The 26,494-nt window shown below is 47.1% G+C and overlaps 1 protein-coding gene across 4 annotated transcripts in view; it reads right to left on the reverse strand.

Moving 5' to 3' along the window:
- The window catches only part of GNB1L (G protein subunit beta 1 like), a 425,377-nt gene that overhangs the window by 185,365 nt on the left and 213,518 nt on the right, over window positions 1-26,494 (reverse strand). For all 4 annotated transcript variants that reach the window (XM_086942634.1, XM_086942633.1, XM_086942635.1 and 1 more), the window contains one exon: window positions 12,812-12,932. In XM_086942634.1, the coding sequence (XP_086798760.1) occupies window positions 12,812-12,927 (116 nt within the window). In that variant the 5' untranslated portion in view covers window positions 12,928-12,932. The remainder of the gene's footprint in view (window positions 1-12,811; window positions 12,933-26,494) is intronic.

Genomic DNA, 26,494 nt, shown 5'->3' on the forward strand with positions numbered 1-26,494 from the left:
CATTTGCAAATCAGGACGGTTTTGAACATGTAACGACACCCTGTATCAGTATTTTGCCAGGTATGGGAGACTCTGGGCATTTGTGTTTGCTGCAGACAATGATTGTGGTAATATTGGGGAAATCAACAGTTAAAAGTCAGCCCAGTAGACCATAAAACAGACCCACAAACTGTTAAAAAGCTGATCTATGAGAGCAGCCGATTGGGCATTGACTGACTGTCCTACATGTCAGGCCGACCTCGTTTGTGGTAAATCTTAAGAGTGCAATTAGATTGTACAAAACTGGGCTGTACGTTTGTGTTTTTATACTTTGTATTTGTATTAATAGAAGTCTGCAGCCGGGCCTCTTTGTGGCTGTTGCTATCTTACCTACAGTCAGTCGCGGCTCGCACGATTCACGGGTAAGGGATTCACGCAAAGGGGGATGTGAATATTTTATTTTTATTTTTAAATCGTACTTCACCTGGCCTCGAGCCGCCTACGCTCCTGGCCGGGTCTCGTGTTTTCCTGCTGCTTCAGGAGAACAGGAAGCAGGCATCCTCCCTCCCCTCCCCTAAGCCAATCACAAAGCTGCAATGGCGGCCTTGTAATTGGTGCGGACAGTGCCCAGCCGAGCGCCTGTAGGGAGGCCATTTTCTCTATATAGGCAGTGTGCAGCCTACATAGAGAAAATGCAGAGTGCGCATGACTGGTTTAGTCAGCTCCAAAGGATCGACATACCAACCCGCCCGCCCCCAACCAGGCATACCGTTTTGCTTTCTCGCAGCGCGAGAAGCAGAAACATAAAATGCTATTTAAAATACCATTTTATGTTTCTGCTTCTCGCACTGCGAGAAAGCAGTGGGGCGACGCTCCTCCGCCCTAACTGAGGAGCCGTCCCTGCCTACAGTGTAGGTGTGAGAAAACACAGGTATCTACCTCAGAACTGCATGCAGACTATCAACTACTGCTACATAATCAAGGTAATATATATATCGGTAGGTATAGGCCTACTATCCTTCACGTCACATCAAACTACCTTTATGAGATATATTGTGATGTATAAGGAAATACGGTGAAGGTTGGTATTCTACGCGCAATATGTTACAGGTCGCTACTTTGTCACTCAATACTGTAACATACAGCCACAAACAGACTGTCACCTGACCGCACATGCTCCGCCTTCCTTCCTGTGTCCCGCGCATCATCTCCCTGGCCAGCCTGCCAACGCGGCTTCATAGGTGCACCCATGTCAAGATGCAGGCGTGAGGGCGGCCAGCATTCCGCCATCATTCCTGGCCCTGGCCTATACCTGTACTCTGGATTATAACAGACACACCTCTAGGCTGCCTACTTATGAAGGACCCTAAATTTCCATGTTTCAGTCTTATGTCCCAGTCATACAGATATATCTCCCAGACATTCTTCTGAATTATAACTAAGGAAGGTGCCTGCCCTTGACAAGCACCCATGTATGTACTGTAAGTATGTTAACAGATGTTGCATGAATTTAAGAAAGAAGTGTGACGTATTTAGAGGTGAAGAATTAAGGGGTGAAGGGCTTAGGGGTGAAGAGCTGAGTTTACCGGTAAAGGTGAATGTTTAAGGCGAAGGGTTTAGGACTAAAGCAGGAACGGTTTATTTGTGAAAGGTTCAACAAAGAAGGATTTAATAGTGAAGGAAGCAGGGGTAAAGGGTTTATGGATGACGACAAGCATTTAGGCGTCAACGGTGAAGGGTTTGGAGTGATGTGTTTGCAGGGGAAGAGTTTAAGAGCAAAGGTTGTAACGAGGAGGCCTTTAAGGTAGAACGGCGACGTTTTATGGGGTGAGGGAGACATGAGATGGTGATGATTAACTAGTAACAAGCGGTCTTAAAAATGGGAAAAGGAGATGGCAGACAAAGCGCAGGCGAGGAAATGGGACATGTCCATCCGAATATCACATGTAACCTTGTTATTACTTTAATAATATGTTGTTCTGCATGAAGACGCTTAATCTGATCAAGTCACGCATTGCGATACCAAAGCATGAGAATCGCAGTGATATGGTATATATATATATATATATATATATATATATATATATATATATATATATATATATATGTGTGTGTGGGCATGTATGGACACACAGGTATTTGCATTGTGTGGGTCTAGAATGAGAGCAGAAGATCATGTTACATGTATACAACAACGAGGGCAAATACGGATTGTGCATATAAACGAAAGGTTCCATCTTAAGCGGGTCCCTCAACGATGGATGGACAGATGTTTCATCAGCTACTTTCTGAGCTCCAGGGTGATGCCACGAGCCAAATATTCGGAAGGATGTTGCTCCAGACTCTCGATCCATGCATCAATATGGTTCGCTTCCAGACTCGGTCATCTGCTGCATTTCTTGTTTCTTTCGCGTCTGGTGTTGGCCACATCCTTGTATTGCACTGGGGTCCCTTGTTCTTAAATGTTTTTAAAGCAGCAATAGTGGGTCGTATCCCATTATCATGGAGAAATGCAGTGGCAGTCCCAATTTTTAAAAAAGGTAACAGGAATCACCCCACATGTTACCGGCCGATCTCTTTAATTGGTGCCATGGGGAGGGTAATCCTGGCACGTTTGGAGTCATGGGCTAATGCCTCTGGACTCATATCTAATACTCAATACGGCTTCAGAAATGGGACGGGAACCAATGAACAGTGCCTCAACTTGTCCATTATTATGGGCAAGTACATGAGGGACGTGGAGGGGGGGGGGCAATCCACCTGGCCTTCATGGACTTGTCCAGTGCCTTCGATTCAGTGAGTCGGGGGAAGTTGTGGACACTGATGGAAAATATGGGTTTCGAAGAACCCCTTGTTACCCTGTTACGAGGTTACACGCATCTACATCTGTAGCTATCCGTTTTGGTCCTGAGGGAGAGAAGACCAGGCCCAATGTTTCTACTGAAGGGGTACACCAGGGTTGTATCCTGGCCCCTTTTTTATTTCTAGTATATACAAATGGACTGGAATCATTCTTGTCAAAACAGAAATTGGACTTCCCAAGCATAGAAGGCAAACAGGTTCCATTACTGTCCTATGAAGACAACACAGTGATGATGACCCTAACGGGCAACAGCCTCCAAAAATGTCTGAATGCGTTTACTGAATATATGTTAGCATTGTACCTAAAGGTAAACTTTAGCAAATCATTTATCATGGTATGTGGCCCCAACCAAACAAAAACAAGGACATGTGTAGTAAGGGAAAAAGTTATTGAAAAGGTGTCAACTTTTTCCTACTTGGGGAATGTTTTTAATAATAAATTAAACTGAGACACCTAATTGTGGCTCGGATCCAACAAACCAGCAGAACATAGAGGGCCTTTTTCGCTTTGGTTGTATGCTTGGACACAAGCCGGTAGCTGAAATGTTAACCCTATATAAATTAAAATGTCTATCGGTAGCCACCTTTGGGGCAGGAGTATGGGGTTACCATAAAAGTTCCCAGATTCAGATTTTAGAGAATACATTCTTAAAAAGATTATTGATGATTCCCCGTTCTTGAACGTTTTTGCCACTCTGAAGTAGGTATGGATTTTGTGAAAGATAGGATAAATATTGCCCCATTGATTTTATGGGGTAAAATCTGGACTTCAGAGGACCTATTATTCTCAAGGAGTATTCTCAGAGACTGTATGAATCTTGATAATGCAATGTCACGGCCTTGGCTTCGTTACGTTAAAGATCCCGTTTATAAAACAGGCTTGGAAAATTGTTATGATAACCCTCAGGGTATCCAATCAAACATGAAACAGGTCATAAAAAGCGTGCAGAGCTGAACTGTGTATGTCTAATCAGGATAATGGAACACCAGATTGTGAGTCTCAAAGCCAATTGCAATTTGATTTGTCTTTTACCATGCATGTTCACTCGCGTTTCCTTATGACTAGATTCCGACTTTGCACTTTCTTGTGGCTTTTCCTAAACAGGTGCGCTGGTGGGAGAGCCTAACCCCCGGTCCTTGCAATAATTCAACCCATCAGAGTACAATGAGCTTTATGCTGTTTTGCACAATTTATAAAGACCCAAGGGCACGTTTTATCAAGCCAATTTTAAAGGAAATCCGTCCCTGCTCTTACCAGGAGGGTTTTAATTATCTACTGCTGTTATTTGCAGTGCTGTGCTTAACTTCATTAGAATTGCTTTTTTAATCAGGAAACGCTATGAATCTTAACATGAATTTAAGTTTTTAGAGATTTTAGGGCTTTTTTTCATATTTTGCATCTTGCATAAATGTGTTGCAGAATGGCAGGAGCTTATTTCCCCTTTGTACAAAATGTTACCGTGCATTTATTTTGGTTTATTTTTTAATGTATGTATGTAAACTTTTATGATTCGAGCGAATCAAATAAATTTATTTGAACTGAACTGCACTGGTCTCCTGAGATCCAATTTGTCTCAGTCAGGTAAGTTTCAGCACAGCCATCCCCTGCCTTGTATACACCGTATGGAGTATGTTTTATAGATTATGTGGTACTCAGGAGAGAATCATTGTAGGTTCATCAGGTGATGAGTGTGCCATCATACCTTGGATGGGTATTAGAATTGGCATGAAGGATGCTCTTTAGTGGACCACTGTGAAATCTGGGATGAGGAGGAGTAGGGCAGGGAGCTGGCAAAGGAGAGAACAAGGAATACAGATATTACAATTTATCTGGGACAGAGTTTAATTATGCGGAGATGTTAGTGCTGGTCCTAGTATGTTCTACTTGTCTTGGCCAGTGACAGCAAGACAGCCATGAGCCCTAAAGCAAGAAAGGACAAGGGATTGTAGTGCTGAAGCTCCACTAATAATGTATGCAAGGAGCCCAAGGGTTGGACCAGGACTGTTGACATTGTTTACTGACTGGGCATAAGCAAAGCTTGTGTATTGCCAGACGCCTGCTTTCTGTAAGACACGGTATGGAAGAGTGATCCGCATTTCCAAACAGACTGAGCAGGGTTGTCAGACACACACATAACAAACACCGCAGTTCAAAGCCATCTCTCATTCCTCAGACATCTTCACCCAAACATTAGAACATTTGAAGCAGAACATTTACTTTGCTCCATCTTTTAAATGCACCAAACAAGCATCCCGCTTTGTTTTCAAATATACGTAGGTATATGGTATTTCCATTTCACAAACAAAGCCAAAAGGCAGAGGAGCAGTGTACAGGGTCCAAGACAAGCCTAAAGTCAATGAGTAAAAGCAGAGTTAGCAGAGTTGTGGATGGTTCATAGATTGTTTTCTTTAAAGAGATGAGTCTTCAACTCTTTCCTAAACTGAAGCAGAGATGTGGCGGTCCTAATGGATATGGGGGTGCTCTTCCAGACCCCTAGTGCATAGACGGAAAAGTCTTGATGTCTTGTTGATTTCTTTTTCACATTCCTTCGTCTGCAGTCTGATGGTCTGCAGTCTGATGGTGCCCTGGCTGAGGGACTGCTGAGAACCACCAGAGATGGGTGTTTGTCTGCAAGATAGGGGGTTGCTGCCAAGATGACTTTGTAAATAATAATATTTAAGAGAAAGCGGTCCCTTTCAAGGAGAATCAATATAGATAACCACAATACTTCAATCAAGATGGGGTCTATTCGTGTCCGGATGGACAGTATTTAGAATTTATTTACACACATATAAAGCAAGACAATACACAAACAATAAGTGAGCAGGACGTGACAGGGTATTTGGAAATGAGCAGATTTCCTTACCACAGGCAAGTGACTTAAAAGTGAATCTTAGCGAAGATACAAATTAACAGTAGTCAAAATAACACAGACATCTTATACTCCACACTCCACATAATTCTTAATTTGAAGTTCAGAGTTAAGATGTAATTGTCGAAGACGTTTCGATCCCCAACAATGGTTATGGGATCATCATCAGGACTAAGCAATCAAGCAAATGCCTGGGAAGTTGCTGTATGTCACAATGTGAGGCTGTAGGCAGGGTTATTATTAAAATGCCTGATGAAAGTCACTAAGAGGGCTAAGAGTAAGGTCGTGATGAGGGTTCAGTCGGCCTGGTGGGGGGTGTATGGTCCGGGGCCTTGGTTCAGATATGAGCCTTAGTAGAGGTTGCACGAAGGAAATGCAAGATGGTAGTGTGTGTACCGGGAGGTATGGAACACGATGTGGAACTGGAAAGAATCTCACCAGTTTAAGGTAGGACGCGATGCCATCCGGAGTCTAGGATATGGCTTGAAAGAGCAGCAAATTCAATGTGCCGGGTATCTAGCCGAAAGTAGCAGCGCTCGCTAAATAGGGAATCCAACTGAGTTGTAAATAAGCTGGTTTCGAAGATGGTGCAGGGTGGCAATAGGAACCCATGTAGTTGATGTCTTCCTATTTCCTCAGGCCCTGGATGAGACGTGCCTTGGCGTGTTGGATGCACTTAAGGGCTCCCAGTGTGGACCCTGCGAGACATGGATCAGGGCGTTTGCACCATTCAGATGCAACAGTGCATGGGCCTGAACAGCAGTTCTGAAGTCACTCTCTGGAAGAAAACAGTTTCACTTTCGTTAGAAGAGAGAGCTGGCATCAGGCCATCTTTCTATTTTTTTTACAATGTGTTCATTGAGGGTTAGGCTGGCTGAACCAGGTTTGTGTTGGTTTTTTTGTTTGATGTTCTTGGCAAACAATAGGACGTTCAAATTTGGATGATGTGGAGAAATTGTTTGAGGCGTTGGATGTCTGCAGCAGCGGAGACACGCCGTTTTGACTCATTCATAAGATTAACTCATCAATAGGTGGTAAAGATGCATATGACTTACAATGAGTAAAATAACTACTCTTTCCACATTTTAATTTGGAATAAATTTTAGTTTTTTTTAATAGAGCTAAAAAAAGGGTAGTGGCCTCTTCAAGGCACAAAGAAAACAAAACGTGATCATACATCGCCACAATCCCTGAATATGATCTATAAATGAAAAATATGCACTATAAACCATCGACTTGCATATATGATGCTTATAGCTATGTGTGTATCTCACCTATGAGTGTAAAGAGAGGCTACAAAAGGTTTGGAGAGTGCTTCTTTTGATGAAGTGACATTGATGTGCACTACCAACACTAATTATTATCACTCTTTCTCTGTGACTTGATCCCTCCGTTCGGGGTTCAAGGGATGGGAAGCTTGGGCGCCCAGCACCTGTTGGCTAGTGCTACATAAATGGATAATCAAGCTGCTTATGGACCATCCTGCATTTGAGTAAGACCACGCAGAGGCCCACGCTCCAGATCTAGCCACCATGAAACTGCCCCTACGACGTGGGTCCTACCAACAACACAGTGAACCTGGCTGCCAGGCCTGCTCATCCTTCACTGCTAAGCTCTTCTCTTGGCTAGAACAGCTGTAAAATGTATGTAACAAATTGTTCGAGCAGCCACCGTTTGGAAAAAATGGAAGAAACCAAGTTACTACCCGTCAATGGAGGGTTAAACCATCTAACTTGGGACAGCAGGTAGCCCACTGAAATGAAAGAAAATAAAAAAAGGAAAATGATCCAGCCCAGTTCACTCAAAAGCATTTGGATAGAGCAAAAAAAAAAGCAGAGTTCACTCAAATGCAAGGAGTGGAAAGTAACAAAATGCACATGCGCAGTTCACTCAAATGCTAAGCGTTAGAAGGAGAAAAACAAACTACTATATTTCAACCATGAGCAGACAGTTGTGTGGAGCATAGTCTCTAATACCCAATTCACTCAAAAGCAAGCAGCAGAAAGTAACAAAATGAGTGTGTGCGCAGTTCACTCAAATGCACGGAGTTAGAAGAAACAAGCATTGACACAACCAACATGTTTCCCCTAAACAAGATCTACTGGCTTTCCGAATGTTTTCCTAAACGTTGCCCAGCAGCAAAGGGCTGCTAGGCAACATGGCTTCGAGTAAAGAGTAAAAAGAGGATTATGACTATGAATGTAACCAGCGTGACTCCGTCAAAGAGCTCTTTTTTTTAAAGTGATGTTGCACAGCTGCAACACAACTGACAGCGAGGATGAAGCAACCAGGGGAGGGGCTGGGGAGAGAGGGAGGGGCTGGAGAGAGAGGTTGGTGCAGAAGCCAGACAATGGGAGGAGGAAGAGAGGTGGGACGGAAGACAAAGGACTGCAGAAACATGCACTCTTATAGAGTACATGGAAAACAGTAGGAAATTAAAAAAAAAACTACCTGCAGGAGACCCAAGCCAGTGGAAGGACACTGGCCACAGACAGGAAGCTGCACCTGGTCCATGCTCCACGGTAGGGACAATCCTAGAAGCGCATGAGGGAAGCAGGAGGTGCTGACCAGTAAGAAGCAAGGAAACAAGAGTGACATCAAAGCCATCCAATGTAATTAATGGTAAGTAATGGACTGGCTCAAAGCCATTTTAATGCTTTTTTTTGTTGTTTGCAAAAGATCTTGCTGACAGCGCATGCCCTGTCCCAGGTGAAACCTGAAAACAGAACTGCAACAGTTCAAGCATAAGCAAGGAGTAAAGTGAGCCGACATAGGTCCCTAAAATGCAAGCAGTGGTGATGATTAAATTAACCAGCACCGTTCACTCAAATGCAAACACTGGTAAGGACTAAACTAACTAGCACTGCTGGCTCCAACACAAGCAGTGGGAATGAAAGAAGAACTGGCAAGGTTAACTGAAATTCAAGCAGTGGTAGAGTTAATCAAGCAGCACAGTTCTATCAAATGCAAGTCGTGGGGCGTAATAAAATAAGCAGCGCGGTTGAATCAAATCTACATCGTTGTGATGAACTGAGAAAGCCTACACACTTAACAAACATACAAGCAGTTGGAAGAAGGAACATGAGCCAGAGGGATTCACTGATGCACAACTGGGTTTACTCACTCCTAGATGCACAACTGGTTTCATTCATGCACAGGAGCACAACTGGATTCACAGATGCACAACCGGGTTCACTCATGCCCAATGCACATCTGGGTTCACTTGTGCATAGATACACATCTGAGTTCAGTCATGCACAGACGCACAACTGTATTCACTCGTACACAGACGCATAACTGGATTCACTTAGACACATCTGGGTTCACTCCTGCACAAATGCACAACTGGATTCACTCGTACACAGACGTGCAACTGAATTAATTTACGCACACTCCTGCACAGATGCACATCTAGGTTCACTCATGCATAGATGCAATTCAAGTTTCACTCATTCACAAATGTGCAACTGGGTTCACGCATGTACAGCTGTGCATCTGGATTCACGCTTGCACAGATGCGCATCTGGGTTCACGCATGCACAGATGCGCACCTGGGTTCACCCATGCACAGATGTGCACCTGGGTTCGCACATGCACAGATGTGCAGTCTGGGGTCACGCATGCAAAGATGTGCACCTGGGTTCACGCATGTCCAGGTGCACATCTGGGTTCACTCATGCACAGGTGCACATCTGGGTTCACTCATGCATAGGTGCACATCTGGGTTCACTCATGCACAGGTGCACAACTGGATTCACTCATGTACAGATGCACATCTAGGTTCACTCAAGCACAGATCCACATCTGGGTTCACACATGTCCAGATTCGCAACTGGGTTCATGCATGCACAGATATATAACTCGACTCACTCATGTACAGACACACAACAGGATTAATTTGTACACAGATGCACAACTAGATTCAGTTATGCACTGGGTTTACTCCTGCACAGCTGCACATCTATGTCCACTCATGCACAGATGTGCAACTAGGTTTAGGCATGCAAAGATGCACATCTGGGTTCACACATGCACAGATGCGCATCTGGGTGCACAGATGCACAACTGGGTTCACACATGCACAGAAGCTCATCTGGGTTTAAGCATGCACTTCTGGGTTCACACATGCATAATGCACAACTGTGTTTACTCATGAACAACTTTCTTCAGTCATGCACAACTGGGTTCACTCATCCACAGTGGTGCATCTAGGTTCACTCATGCATAATTTACAACTGTGTTCACTCATACACAACTGGGTTCTCTTTTGCACAACTGGGGTTGCTCCTGCACAGATGCTCATCAGGGTTCACACATTCAAAGATGTGCATCTGTGCATATGTGAACCCAGATTCACATCTGCGTTCACGTATGCACAGATATGCATCTGGGGTAACGCATGCACAGGTGCACATCTGGGTTCACGCATGCACAGGTGCACACCAGTGTTCATGCATACACAGTTGTGCACCTGTGTTCACACATGCACATCTGGGTTCATTCATGCACAAGTGCGGTTCCCTCATGCACACGAGCACATCTGGGTTCACTCACACATAGGTGCACATATGTGTTTGCTAATGCATAGGTGCACATATGGGTTCAATCACCTATAGATGTACAACTGGATTTACTTATGTACAGATGCACAACTGGATTCACTCATACACAGACACGCAACTGGATTCACTTATGCACACTGCTGCACAGATGCACATCAGGGTTCACTTATGCACAGATGCACATCTGCGTTCACTCATGCACAGATGTGAACTGGGTTCACACATGCACCGATATGCATCTGGGTTCACGCATGCACAGATGTGCATCTGGGTTCATGCAGACACAGATGCACAACTGGGTTCACTCTAATGCACAAATGTGGATATGGGTTTATGCATGCAAAGATGCACATCTGGGTTCACGCATGCACAGATGCGCAACTGGGTTCACACATGCACATCTGTGTCCACTCATGCACAGATGAGCATCTGGGTTTACTCATGCACAGATGCACAACTGGGTTCACACATAAACAGATGCGCATCTGAGTTCATGCATGCACATAAGCACATCTGGTTCATGCATGCACTTCTGGGTTCACTCATGTACAATGGTGTTCCCTCATGCACTTCTGGGTTCACTCATGCACAATGGTGTTCCCTCATGCACAACTGGGTTCACTCATCCATAGATGCACATCCCACCTTCCCTGAGGGCATCTTTCCAAGGGCTTTTGATTTCAAGCAAAGATGGTGCAAGTATTTCCATCCCCCTAGGCAAAGTGGCTTTTTGCCACCACCCTCACCTGGCAAAGATGATACGTGAGATGCTTTGGAGAGAATCCAGGACCAACAGTACTTTGCTGCATCTGTCTTAAACCTCTTATGCATCCATTTCGAAACCTAGGACCCAAGCCCTCAAAGGTCCCATCAAGAGGTTCTGCTTTTGTGGTCGTTTGGGCGTTCATTTAGACTCTGGTGGCAACTCGTCGAGCACATTCCCGCATAGTGGGGCTGATGTGCAGAGTGCTTTAATGGGCGCAATCCTCAGACTCGTAAATCTGGGGGTTTGCGACCACTAAAACATTTTTTGTAAGTACTTATGCAAGTTAATGGTTCGGAAAAGGTTTTACAACTCGTCAAATAGGTTTCGAAAATATTAAGAAATTATTTGGAAGAGTAATGTTTAAGGCGTCCCTTCCAAGTACCGGATCATTACGGTTTATAACAAAATCCAGTCTCAAAACATTCATATTTTACCACCAATTCAAAACTGGTGGTAATTCATTCGCAGATGGGATGGGGTCTCCAGGACAGCCCTTACCCTTTGAGAATGCTGGAAAAAACGCTATTTTAGAAAAAAAGTTTAACTTTCTGGTGCCTTTTAGCTGATCATAGTGGATTGCAATTTGCAACCTCCCCCATGGATATTAATGAGGGAGGTCGAACTGAGGCCCACTAAGTTTCAGAATTTTGTGAACCAACCAGGGGCGGCTCCTCCGTTAGAGCTGAGTAGCGTCGCCCCACTTAAATAACCCCAAAAAGATGACAAATAAAAAAGCAATTCATTACCATTTTATTTTTCATTCGCCCGTCCTGAATGAAACGAAAGAATGGGGGCGGGGCCAATGCTGAATGACAGCAGCAGAGAGAGGAGGGAGGGCTTATTGTGCACTTTTCAAAGTGCGCATGTCCCTTGGCCGGCTTTCTTGCGATGGCCAGCCACACGTGCACCTTAAAACCTCTAACCCAGCTGTCTTAAGGCAGCTAGGTTGGAGTAAGTGCTGGGCTCCTGTGTCCTATGGAGCGTCGAGTGAGGCCACTCCCTCCAATCAGGGCATTGCTCCCACATCATGAGAGCAGCGCCAGGATTGGTGTCCGCACTGCATCCAGTTCCTGAAACGAGTTCCAGGGCGGAGGGCGGAAGGTGTCGGTTCAGGTAAGTTTTTTTAATATAATATTTTGGTGTGCGCAGGGTCGGCTCTAGGCTCATGGTGGCCCTGGGCAGAAAGCATAGGTAGGGGGCCCCGGAAGAGGGGGTCCGGGCGGGGCGGAGCGCGGAGGCCAGAGAAGGGGAGGTAGGGGGGGATAAGTGTGTTTGGAAGTGGAACAGAGCCGGAGGCCGCCAAATCCCTGCCATGGGCCGCCACGCAAATATGTATCCATCCTCAGAGGATTATTATATTAAGGATATATATTGGCGTGGTGGCCCCTGGGGTTTGGTGGCCCTGTGCAGGTGCACAGCTTGCACAGGCCTAAAGCCGGCCCTGGTGAGCGCGCCCGCACCCCTACCCCCGTAGATGCCAGCCGCCACTGAAACCAACCTACTAGTACGTAGGTCGGTCTGCAATATTCCTTTCCATTTGCAAAAAGTCGGTGCACAATTTATGATCAATTTTTGCAAATGAGAATTCATACATCTGGCCCAATAAGTTTCATTTGCTGGTTTTTATGTCAACAGATAAATTTGCATCTTCGTCCACATAAAATGCAGAGTAAATTCAAAGTTACCAAATTCTGCAGAGCTTTTATTTAGTCAGTTAACGGCAAAGCATCCTCAGGACTCACCAGGATTTTGATCGATGCATTACTCACCCAGAAAACAGAACGGGTGTTCCCCGCTCCTGGTCCCCGCAGTAAAACTGCAAAGTGTTGACCTCAGCCCGGGCGCCTCGAAGGATGAACCTTGGGTCGGGAGGCGGCAGGGCCATCCGCGCTGGAATAAATGAAAATTATTTAGACATTTTGTGTGCAATCGAATTTATTGATAATAGTGAAATATGCAGTGTTTTATAAATCTGAAACTGAGCATTATATTCCTTGAAGTTTAAACCGCAATATCAAAAAAGTTTTCAAAAATTAAGTAAACCTCATAACACACATTTTGGGACTATGCACAAAAAACAAAGTATATTGGGGATTTCCATTTTCGCTTCAAGAAACTTTCACTTTTGTATGGTATTCAGCAGTCGTAGATTTCCAGACATACCACTAGGAAAGTCGTGTGACTTTTTTTTGATAGTCATTGTAGAATTCTACATACATTAGAATTCCACTTTGGGGCAAGGCTGCCCTCATTAAAAAATGCATTTTCTGATTTTGGAGAAACACATTCCTCATACAAAGCCACGAATTTAGGGGTGTTCCATTTGCCTTTCCATCTGGGAGATGGGCTTAAAACTTTCCTTGCTTGGCGTAAATTCCTGATGTTTTCCGAGGTAAGAAAGGATTGAAGGAAAGTTTGTTAACGCTCACAAACTAACATCCATTACAATAGTGACAAACTTTAAGGGTAAAGTTTGCTTGCATCACCCATTCCACATCTATTGCATGGGATTTAATAATGTATAGTATTAAATTAATGTAATTAATATTGCAAGCGAGTAAATAGATTTAAGATTGCTAGATCGGGAGGAGCTTCGCGGGCGAGCAAGATGGCGCGTAAGCTCGGAGCTCCGCGGACCCTCCGACCCTCCGCAAATATCCTGCCGGCTATCCTGTTCCACGTTAGTGGATTTCGATTGGTGAGAGGTCGCGGACGCAGGAACTGCTTTCCGCTTTCAAATCCGTTGTTCCTAGACGAAGTGACGTCGAGCTGAACTTTTTGCCAGGGATGCGCCATTGTCTCATGGATGGCCGATGATCGTGCCGATGCTCCGCATGATTGGAATGCGAAGTGGAGATCTCCGATCCCTGCTTGCGGAGTGCATGTAGCTGCGAAGTCGCCTGCTGTCGGCCTGGTTTATTTGCTGGCTTCGCCTCTGTTCTACACATCTGCCTCCCATGTCCGGGCGGTGTAGCCCTTTGTTCTCCTTGGGTCCATCATGGCCGGCAGAGGAGATCCCGACAAGACGACGAACAGAGGGGTTCGGAGGACAACTCAGACACAGTTGAACAAGATCGACCGTTATGCCCAGCAACGGACCTCGCCCTCTGTGGTGGCCCCTTCTAAAGACTCGCAACGCGCGGGCTCGCCTGATGGCTCTGAGCCCACTTTGAGTGATATCATGGGGGCCATCGCGGGCATTAGGACTGAAATGCAAAAGCAACATGAGGTCCTGACTCATAAGGTGGACACCCTGGCCGTTGATCTCAACTTGATCAGGGCCGACCTGGGAAAGACCAATGATCGGGTGAAGTCCCTTGATATTAAGACCTCCAGCTTGACTACCGACGTCTCGGACCTGCAAGCGGAGGTCCGGACCCTACGATCGGTTAACGACCAATTCTCCAAACGGCTGGAGGATTTCGAAGGGCGTGCAAGGCGACAGAACGTTCGCATCATTGGTATACCGGAGGGAGCGGAAGAGGCGGCCGTGGACCTTTTTATGGAGGACTTGATACAGACACACCTCGCACCATCTGGACTGAGTAACTTCTTTTCTGTGGAACGGGCTCATCGGATACCTGGCGGCCCTCCGAAGACGGGTGTTGCACCTAGACCCATCATTGCCCGGCTCTTCAACTTTAGAGACCGGGATGTGATCCTTCAAGCCTCCAGGAGACATGGGCCACTTAAATTTCAGAACTCTGAGGTGCACTTCTACCCGGACTTCACTAGGGCCGTTCAGAGACAACGTCAGAGCTTTGCAGGGGTGAAACGGCGCCTTAGAGACATGGGTTTTAAGTACTCTATGCTATTCCCTGCTAAACTACGGATTGAGTATGAGGGCCGAGCCCTGTTCTTCGATGTGCCAGAGAATGCGAGCGATTGGCTGGATACTTTGCCGCAACGTCAAGAGGAGCACGACGAGCGCTCCAGAGGCGCAACTGGTGGCCTTGATCTCCAGGACTAGGTTATGCTGTGCTGATTATGGCGGTTGGTGTTCCTGCTGTCTGTGACTGCTGATACCAAAGCTTTCCCGTTCTTGTTGTTTCTTCTGTTTCTACATGGAGGATGGCGGGAGGGGGTTGCGGAGATTCCTCACTCCTCTAGGGTCTTTTTGTAGATTAGTTTATGGGGCGACAGGCACACTGCTGGTTGGGGGGGCTTTTTAGTCTGCTGCAGGGGTGCAGGGTGGGGGGCGGTGGTGGGGAAGTTTGTTTGTTCTTTCTTTATTCTCTCTTTCTATCTCTTAGGCAATGGGTTGTGTGTACTGATCTGTTTCACTTGTTGTTGAGGCTTTCTGGGGTCGGGCGGGGCCTGGGTCACGACGATGGGGGGTAGGAAACTACGAGTTCTCAGTTGGAATGTTAACGGGTTGGGTGACCGTATTAAGAGAGGGGTTGTGCTTCAATTGATTAAATGACATATGCCGGATGTTGTTCTCTTGCAGGAGACACACCTGTTTGGAAACACATGTAAAGCGCTTAATCGTAAAGGGTACAAAATGGTGGCTCATTCAGGGTTCTCTTCGGGATCTCGGGGGGCGGGTGTCCTTGTTCATACATCCCTTCCGCTTGAGATTGACACTACTGTGATCGATGAGAGGGGGCGGTACGCTGCCGTGGCAGGACGATGGGAAGGGCGTGCCCTGACATTACTTTCAGTTTACGTTCCCCCGGGCCTACAGTCTAGCACTTTCCAGGACCTTGGTGGCGCCATTTTGAATTTGCCCGCTGGGTTGTTGATTGTGGGGGGTGATTTCAACTCGGTTTGCTCCGGCTCCTTGGACCGCCATCCGCCTAGAGACCTCCGTAGCTCCCAATTGTGGCTGCCAACTTTCCTTGAGACGCTGGGGCTGGTAGATAGTTGGCGGCTTTTGCATCCCACACAAAGTCACTATTCCTTCCACTCTGGCGCCCACGGTAGTCTTTCTAGAATCGACTACGTCCTTACACTGGCGGCTCATGCGCCTGCTGTTTCTGAGGCTCGTTTTCTGGCACGGGGTGTTTCTGATCATTCCCGCTGTGGGTCTCCTTTGATTTCGATATTATCATGTCGGAACGGCCGGTGGTTGTTAACCCGTGGTACTTCCGCAATCCCAAAACTCGTAATCTCTTAGCCAAGGCCATCGATCTCTATTTCACTGAAAATGAGGGGTCGGTTACGTCGGCCGCAACTCTATGGGAGGCATTTAAGACAGTTTTGAGGGGCGAGGCTTTTGCTCTAATAGCGGAAGCCCGTAGAGTTAGAGATGCTGATTTGGTATGCATTGAGGCGGAGATCATGGAGATGGACTCCCAGTTGGAGGCTGAGCCCGATCCAGCTCTCCTGCATGATCTCTCACTCAAACAGTCGGAGTACCGTGCTCTTGCTACTAACGCTGCCCTCGTCCTAGCTAAAGAACAGCCGGGTCGGATTTACGACGTCGGCGACAAGGCCGGGAAGTTGCTGGCCTGGCTGGATAGGAGAGAGAGGGCTAGCCGCGTTGTACCCGAGATATTGGGGGAGGACGGAGTTGTTGTCACTGATCCAAGTGCCATTGCTGAGTCCTTCGCTGCCTACTTTCGAGGCGTCTACACCTCTGTCTCGGACCGGTCTGAGACCGATTCGACAGTATTTCTTTCAGCTGTCGATCTCCCGTGCCTGTCGGACGAAGAACGCAATGACCTGGACAGGGACGTCTCTGTAGATGAAGTCGCACTTGCGATCCGCTCACTGCGATCGGGCAAAGCACCTGGTCCCAATGGTATCCCAGTTGAGTTGTATAAGATCAGGCCGGATGTGGTATCTCCACACCTGCGTAACATGTTCCTGGAGGCACGGGAGAAAGGCCTACTTCCCCTTGACCAGAGGTTGGCCACTGTCGTGGTCATCCATAAGGAAGGGAAGCCGAGGGACTTGTGCCGGTCATACCGTCCCATCTCCCTCCTGAATGCCGAGCCTAAGATTCTCGCCAAGATACTCACCAATCGTCTGGTTGGTGTTATCGGCGACTTAGTGCATCCGGACCAGTCGGGCTTTATTCCACACCGCAACACTGCCCTTAACTTGCGTAGACTTCACGGCGCCCTGGCCAGGGCCCATACCCTTGAGGAGCCGGCTGTCCTCGCGTCTTAGACGCCACGATGGCTTTTGACTCTCTCGAGTGGAGTTACCTGTGGGCAGTGTTGGCGAAGCTCGGTTTTGGCCCGGTGTTTGTGGGATGGGTTAAGCTCTTGTACGCTGATCCGCTGGCTAACGTTGCTGTTAATGGCCGTGTTTCGGTGACTTTTGCTCTTCACAGGGGCACCAGGCAGGGTTGCCCCTTGTCGCCTCTTTTGTTTGCGCTCGCACTCGAGCCACTCGCGGCCTTGTTGCGGACTCACCCGGATCTACATGGTATCAGCTGGGCCCCTGGCTTTGAGGACAGAGTCTCTCTCTACGCAGATGATATTCTGCTCTACCTCACTTCCCCCTGCACGTCGCTTATTGTGGCATGCGATGTACTGAGGCTTTTTGGCCGGTATTCTGGCCTTGTTATTAACTGGGCCAAGTCTTCCCTGTATGTACTGAAAGGGGACACACCGCGCCTCCCCAGAGGCTGCGGCATCCAGGTAGCCAGCCAGGGCTTTAAGTACTTGGGGATCTATATGTCTTGCAATGCGAAGGCGCGCTATGAACACAATCTGCTTCCCCCTCTTCTCCGCCTTCGGCGAGATGTGGAGGGTTGGCGCAAACTTCCGCTTTCCTTACTTGGGCGCGCGGCATTATTTAAAATGATGTCCTTGCCCAGGTTCTTGTACGCCCTGCAGAATACTCAAGATCCGGTTCCCGCCTGATACTTCCGGGAGATCGAAGGCCTTCAACGTGCCCTGCTTTGGGATGGCCGGCACCGCATCGCTATCACGAAGCTTACGCTTCCGTGGTACGATGGGGGAATAGCGCTACCGGACGCGCGTAGATACTACTGGGCCTCCCAGTTGGCGGCCATCAATCACGGTTTCTATGGTCCGGAAAATAACCCTGGATACGCAATGGATAAGTGGCTCTTGAGTGGCGGTAATTACTATAGGGCGCTTTACTCGAGGTCTCTGGACAGGCGGATGTCGGGCCCAACGAAAACTGCGGTCCATATTTGGAGGGCTATCACCAAGGCGCAGGGCTGGCAAGGTAGGCTGACTAGATTTACCCCACTATACGATTCGGACATCCTGGGCAAGTTGTGGCACACCAAAGGTTTCGATAAGTGGGACCTTATAGGTATTTCCAGGGTGGATGATATGTTGTCGAGAGGTGAGCTTAAGACCTTTTCCCAGCTGCAGGGAGAATATCAGCTGGGTACCTCGGAATTTTTCCGGTATGCCCAGTTGCGACACGCATTGCTTTCTGCTAAACCGGAGGAGGGGGCGATCCCGGAAAGCTCTCCGCTGGAAGACAGGGTGCTGGACGGCCACATGCCGGACAGCGCCATTTCCCTGTCCTATAAGAAGCTTATTAATGTTCGCACTGACCTCCTCCTGGGTGTACGGGATCAGTGGGTGCGTGATGGGTTGGAAATCGATGATGAGGACTGGCAGAGTGCGGTGTCCTCCCCTAAGGAGGTAGCCATCTCTTCCCGTCTCAGGCTGGTGCAGCTTAAGATCCTGCATAGGGTGTACGTAACTGGCCCCCGGCTTGTGCATATGGGCTATTCGGTCGATGGACTTTGTCGCCGCGGCTGTGGTGCCCTTGCCACTTTTATGCACATCCTCTGGGAATGCCCTGCCATAGCCTCCTACTGGAGACGTGTGCACCTGACTATGGGTGAGGTGACTGGGGTAGTGGTGAATGCGGAAGCTAGGAGGTGCCTCCTCAACATATGGGGACCGACGAACCACAATGTGGCTCAGACGCAGTGGGTGACCCTTGGCAACATGGTGGCTAAACGTGATATCGCTCAGAAGTGGGGGGCTTCAGTAGCTCCCATGGTGGTGCAGTGGAAAGCCAACATGGATTGGTGTATGTTCAGGGAGAAGACGGTCTATGTTGCCAGGGGTAAGCCCAAAAAGTGGCTGAAATTGTGGGGGGCCTGGAATGCGTACAGGGGAGACATTTGTATACCCCCGGAACCTGTCTTATTGGAGGAACATCTGTCGCCATAGCCTGTGACACCAACTGCACCACGTTGTAAATATTATCCTGTTTTTTCCTTTCTCCCCTCCTTTCTCCTGGCCTTTTCTCCTGTTTCCATGCTTGTGTTCCCTATGCTCCCCCCCTGCCCCTCTAACAACGCTTCGCTGGTTTCTTGTACTCCATTGCCACTCTCTTTGCGCCTTTTCTGGCGCCTTTTTTCTTTCTCTTTCTCTATGTTCCTCTATGAAACGAAAAAAATAAAATCAACCTCCACTGTACTGTGACATTGATTCTTGCACTATTGTTCTCCTGTTTAGATATGCTGCCTTGCCTCCGGGATGTCAGGCTGAATAGCTGTGTGCACTTTTTTCAAATAAAGGTTTTAAAAATTAAAAAAAAAAAAAAAAAAAAAAGATTGCTAGATCGCCTTTTGTGAATGCACAACAGTCGCAAATCTGATTGTTCTCAATCGAAAAGTACCTTTAATCAAGCATTGGCATAGCGAATAGGTCTCGCCTTTGGGACCTTATAGGTGTTTGTCTATGCAACACTTGATGTTGTTGCACCAAGGATATTGTGCTGGATAACTAAACACTTATAAGGTACCAAAGGCGAGACCTATTGGCTATACCAATGCTTGTTTAAACATCAAGCAGTTGCCTGGTGATAAGACTGGTGCAGTTAGGAAACAGATTAAGTCATGTGGTCGTCCTCCTTTCTTATGCTGTAACTGTAGTTTGGGTAAAAAGAAACAACTGTCCTATGGAAAAATTCTTCTTTCCCTCTTATTTGAATTAAGTGGTATATGCATTGCTGAGCATGATGCATGCAGCTTTAAACGGTATGCCTTTTCACTGTAAATCGCTGTCATCCACATTGATGTGGCCTGTGCTATAAAAATAAAATAATTAAAACAGTCAGCATCTGAAGGATTATCTGATAGGCCGGGTGTGGCAAGTTTGAAGGGCATACAAGGAGCCCCTAATCATGACACAGCCCTAAAAGCTTGAAGCCCTGCACAATTGTCTACTTTGTCATGGGGCTGAAGTTGTGCCCGTGTCTTTGTAAACTTTTCTGCTTGTGCTTGCTCGTTCTCATATACAGACACTTTCGGTGTCCTAGATTTGCTTGATTCAACCATGGTGCGTTTATTTAAAGTATTCTTCACCCTGACAGTACAGCATAAAATGACTGGAAAACAAGAACAAGGTTACAAAAGAATCGTGGAGAGAGAGGGAGAGCGGGAGGTGAGTGGTACGTGCACGCACGCAATCTGCTCATTTTCAAGCACTGCGCTTGTGGTGCACCCCTGCTCGCTCCCGCAAGGTGGATGCCTCCACAAGCACGAGTGTGAGCAGAGTGACGGCTAAAGGCCCTCCTCAGCAGCGCATGCGCGCTGCATAGGCGAGACCTAAAAAGGGCAAAGCTATATGACTCATGTCCTTTGTTTTTAGGCCTCGCCCATCAGGCATCGTAAGCTGTCAGTTGGCAACAATACCTATAGTTAACTTACAGGGACTTACAGCCGCCTATTGCTTAACTTTGGTGGCGTCATTGTCACTCTCATTTGGTTAGTTACTATTTGTCAGCCTCTGTGGACTTTACTTCCTCTTCTTGTGTTTGTCCCTCCCCTTCAGCATTGACGCATTACTTGTGTCCTTCCGCTGGTCAATTTTGAAGCACTATTTTTTTGTTATCTTTGGCTAAGCACTCCATGAAAGTGCATGTGTTTTCCAGCTGTCTCCCTTGTACACTGTGTCCCCTCACTCCAGTGTGCTTTGTGTTGGTCTCTCTCACCTGTAATTCTTCTCCAGCGCCCTCTTTGTTGCACTAACCCTCATGAGCTTTTTCCAGAGTATTGTTTTTCCGTCTATGTGCTCCCCCAAACGCTCTGTATTCATTTGCTAGCCTGTAGGCCCCCCCGCTACCCACATTCCTCGCTCTCTACTGTATTGCATCCCTCCTGCTGTCCATATTGCTTCCTCCATCTTGTCCTTCAGTGTTGCTCACCTGTACCTCAAAGAAAAGAAAAAATCCCTATGTTTAACCATTGAGTTCTATCAACAAATGGACAGTGTCATTCTGTGTTGCTCACTGCGCCAAACCAACACAGAATGACACTGTCCACATTTTGAAACTCCCGCCGGCTTTTTAACTCTTCAAGTGTATTACCAAACCACCTTGTTTTACGATTTTAGCATACCAGTCCACGTTAACAGCCCAGTAAATATAACAATTCACTCCATTTGTTGATAGAACTCGATGGTTAGACATGTCTAAATTATATGTATGTATGTATGTATGTATAGGCATTTATATAGCGCACTACTTACCCGGAGGGTCCCAAGGCGCTTCGACCGCTGCAAAACCCTTCCTGGCTTCCCTGAGAGATGGTCCCTTAATGGGTATCTCCAGGGTGAGACCAGGCATCCCCGGTGGTCTGGTGGGGCCGTTAGTGAAGATGAGGCAAGCTAATGCCCAGAGTTGCCGAGTGTGATCGCTGATCAGAGTGGGCACCGAGGCGAGAGAATTATCGAGTCCGCTGACCCTGGTCCAGAAACCTGCCGCGCCGGGAATCGAACCCTGGTCCCGGGCCGTCCTCTGCTCTCGGGTCTGCCGCCTCTAACCAGTGAGCCACACTACTTCACTATGTATATGTTTATGTATATTGTACACTGCACTAAACCCATGTATATATATCCCCCTTTTTCTCCCATTACCTTCCCCGTTTCTCCCCTTGTAATACACCAACTGTAATGTTTTCCTCCAATATGTTTGGGCTTGATTTTTGGTAGAAATGTAAATAAGGCATGAATCACAATGTCCTGAAGATGATCCTGTTATCCTTAAATAGGGATCGAAACGTCGTCGACACCCTTCACATGTATTTTTTTGACTATATGATCCTATGAAAAGTCACAATAGTGTACTCTTGAATCATTAGTCTGCAAATTTTGATTGTATGCAGACTGTCTCCTCTTGCCTGATACCCACCTTCTATGTATGTCACACCTGTCTATATGTGGTAGTAGGACACAGGCCGTGTCCCACTTGATATTGTATAGATAACGGACTACACAACTATATGCGTAATTAAACCCAGTCCGGCTGGAATCCTATTTTGATCTATATTTATTTCTCATGATTATCCCCGACTGCCTAAGGACCATTGTTTTTTGAAACCACTACTCACCCCCGCACACACCTTGTCCCAAACTCCGCACCCTGGTCTGTGCACTCTTAACCTTTTCTAGCTACACTACTAATGCCCCCGTTTCGTTTTCGGTTTTTACAGATTTTCTACACTGCAATGCGGACAGAAAGCAATCCATTTCTTGGTCTGTAGTTATTTTTTAAAATGGAAAAAACTGGGTATAGCTATTCTTTCAGTGCGGTCATTCATGACCTCAAGGCCAACAGATGTGCAGATGGACAGCAGGTGGAGCTATTAAAAGGGACGAGATATCTGCATAAAGGTTAGATAGCTGCAGATAGGCATATCTGCTTTTATTACAAGGCTCGTGGCTTCAGGTTAGCATGTTTCTGTATCACATGTGGCTTTTAGATCATTAAAACCCAAATGCATCTAATGTGAGTGCAGTGCAAGCTGTCAACCTCTGGGGCTCACTACCAGCCAGATATGAAGTCTCTACAGTTCACTAGAGAGGTGGAAATACGGCGGCTTACGAGGTAACTACACCAACCCATACCGCGGAGACAGAACTTTGAACCATCTTCGATCCTTTAAGTAAAATCTACAGTCCACAGATATGGATTTGCCCATCCAGGACACTCTCTCCATGATTGCAAAGACACTAACTTTCAATCCTTTGTAAGTTATTAAGGACTGACCTGTGTCTAGTCGGGGTATTACATGGTAACGTAAATTAAGACATGACCTCTCCTGGCCCTCACTACTGCTAACACTCCGCACTTATGCAGCCGACTGTAGTTGAAGAAGGCCGTATAATTAGCTTCACCTTACACTCGCATAAGACAGACCTGCTACAGGTCAAGCCTGTGCTGTACCCCAATACTCTATCAGCCCACCCCCAACAAACCAGCCATCATCAACTGAGCTGGCATGGAAGAACTAAGGGAAGCTGCCACGTATCACTACCCGTGCAGGACCCAACTAACTGCACGCAACGACCACTTCTGACATCTCACAATGGCAATCAAACAATCAATCAGGGACTTGTAAGCGCGCTACTCACCCGTGAGGGTCTCAAAGCGCTGAGTGGAGGGGTGGGGGGCAGATCTGTTTAGCCGTAGAGCCAGGTCTTGAGGGTCTTCCTGAAGGTGTTCAGGGAGGCGCGTCTGATGTCTGCCGGTTGCTCGTTCCAGGTCATGGCTGCAATGTGAGAGAAGGATCTTCCGCCTGCTCTGGCTCTGTGGATGCGCGGGGTTTTGGCCAGTGCAAGGCTGGAAGATCGGAGGTTTCTTTTGGGTACGTGGAAGTTGATTCTGTTGTTGAGGTATTTGGGTCCGTTGTTGTGTAGGCATTTGTAGGCGTGAGTGAGGATTTTGAAAGTGACTCTTTTCTCTACAGGGAGCCAATGGAGACTTCGTAGGTAATTAGGAAGAAACCAAGTTACAACAAGCACCCTCTATGGAGTTTGGAATTAGTTATGTTTCTGCATTACACATTGGTTATTTCACCACCTTTTCATCAGTTTTAGACACAAGTTCATGAGAAGTAAATGGGCTTCAAAGTATGGATCCAAAACTGTACGTAGTGTCTTCAAAAATCTTTATTTTAAACTCATTAAAAAGTTCTCCAGCTCTGCACTGCCGACACGTGTTTCGCCCACACAGGGGCTTTTTCAAGGCAATTTCATTCAGGATGGACAGGTCAGATTGTCAGGAAGGTCAGACCGATGTGTCGTAGCATGAGTCGTGCAAAAATGTTAGGAATCTTGATAGGTAGGCGAAAGTTACTTGGTGGAGATCAGTTCTGATTTTCACGTAGTGTAGTAATTTTGAAGACCTTAGTAAGTCTGTTGAAAAGTATAAACGGGAGCCCGATCTCCACTGCTGAGCACATGAAAAGGTGGTGAAATAACCAATGTGTAATGCAGAAACATAACTAATTCCAAACTCCATAGAGGGTGCTTGTTGTAACTTGGTTTCTTCCTAATTATTGACACGGGCATTAAGTTGCCTTGTATCACACCCCTGGTGGTGGGTGTTCCACCAGGTTCGCAGTGCACCTCTACCCTTGAAAATGTTTACACGTATACTTGATCATTGAAAATAGTCGGTAACAGAAGGTGCGGACGCTTTCTCTTTCTGAGAAACGCTACCACCAACATTGTTGTATTACGGAGACTTCGTAGGTGTTGGCTGATGTGTTCGTGCTGGCGGATGCCAACGACGAGTCTGGCGGCGGTGTTCTGTATTGTCTGGAGTTTGCGGAGTAGGGATTTGTTGATGCAGGCGTAGAGTGCACTTCCATGATCCAGTCTGCTGGTGATGAGCGTGGGTGACGGTCTTCCTTGACTCAGGGGGGGGATCCATTTGAAGGTCTTGCGGAGGATGCAGAGGATACTGAGGGTATTCAAGCAGCTGGAAGTGACAGCGTTGACCTGTCGGTTCATGGTGAGTGATGAGTCGAGTACGATGCTGAGGTTCTTGACGTGGTCTGAGGGGGTAGGTGGGCTTCCGAGTGTGGTCGTCCACTAGGTGCTGTCCCATGCAGAAGGGGTTCTACCGAGGACGAGGACTTCTGGGTAGGTTGTAACAAAGTCTTCACAGTTGATGCCCTCAGCATCTTTCTCTCCAATCTGTGTCTCCTCAGGACCACAAACAAAAAATCTCAGAGTGGACATCAAAGCGCGGTAATCACAGCTTAATGGACTGTGGCGAGCAGGAGCGCGGTAACCACAGCTAATGTGGTGTGGCGAGCAGAAGGACCATATGGAGATCTACAGGGCTCTTCCACGCTGCCACCTTATTGAAAAGTCCTCAAACATCCCTACCTGGGACCGCGTCCCATAACACGATAACCGCACCGCGGGGGTCATCACGCATGACATGCAGACACTTCTCACATACAATGAAAATAAATGCAACACCCTTCCAGCCACATGCCCTAAGCGGTGTTGCAAGCTACCCTTGTAGGCAAGCGCTACAGCGCCCAACATTGGGGTGGTAAGCGCTATATAAATGTTACAAGACAACACATTCATTGCTTAAATAGATGTGGAAATACAATAGCTGCAGGTTAATTTCTGGACAGAACTCACACTAAATATAAAATAAATGCTGTAAAGGTGGGAGCCGCGTGGACAGCGCGCCCATGTGCACCTTCCGGCCAAGTCCCTGCACAAGTATGCACAACATTATTTTGCTGTTTTTTTGGGTGCCCACACTGACTCATTGATGTGGTCGCACGAGACGAAGAGCCCCAAGAACAGGAGCCAACGGAAAGAAAGGGGAAAAAAAGACAAGAAGTACAAAAAAAATGAATTGATTCCCACAGGAAAAATTCCAGTTGAATTCTGTAAGTTTCCCTCGGTCCAGTTTCTGCCACTCCAGCCGCCTTCACTGCCAGCAGCCAAAACAAACCTCTCAGCTGCTCAGAGGGGCACTTGGGTGGCCGCGGACTAATGCGGGCTAATTATTTGTGTTAGTCCAACCCAGGGGACTTCTACTGCTAAACTATTCAAACCCCCTCCCCCATGGCACAGAACAAATACAGCACACTGCACACTGCCCATAGCTGTTGGGGTTTATAATACGGAAACTGGCAATTACTAGCCCCATAGCTGGCTTGGATACACCATCCTCACACGCATGGGACCCTCAAAACCCACATCAAAAGAGGCCACGCTGTGGTGGGGCATGGCTTTTATTAACAGCACGGCTCGCGGCGCCATTATGTGAAAATCTACACCCCATCACCAAGAAAACAATAATCTCAAATACAGGGGGTGATGGGAAAGAGGAGTTCAGAGATGGGCCGCATATCAAAGACCTGACCTACACAGGTGTGTATCTGCAGGGGGTGGTAACAATGCACGTTAGCCAGCCCCTGATAGCCCGTTTGCACCCAGGCTGGTTTTTAATTCCCCTGTATGCTCCCAGCAGGGGCACTTTATTTGAGAGTTTTATGAAGCCCTGGCTAGAGCGCCTTAAAAGATGTGAACAGAGAGTGAAACCATAGCATTAATACAAGGGTTCAAGATTGACATAGCATAACCAAGGGGAATAAAAAACAATTCACTTGCACTGGTGAGCAGTGTGAGAAGCTTGCACTGATGGGCCGTGTGAGAAACTTGCACTGGTGAGCAGTGTGAGAAGCTTGCACTGCTGGGCCGTGTGAGAAGCCTGCACTGGTGAGCAGTTTGAGAAGCTTG

This window comes from Lissotriton vulgaris, chromosome 11, assembly GCF_964263255.1.
Source record: "Lissotriton vulgaris chromosome 11, aLisVul1.2, whole genome shotgun sequence".
Lineage (NCBI taxonomy): Eukaryota > Metazoa > Chordata > Amphibia > Caudata > Salamandridae > Lissotriton > Lissotriton vulgaris.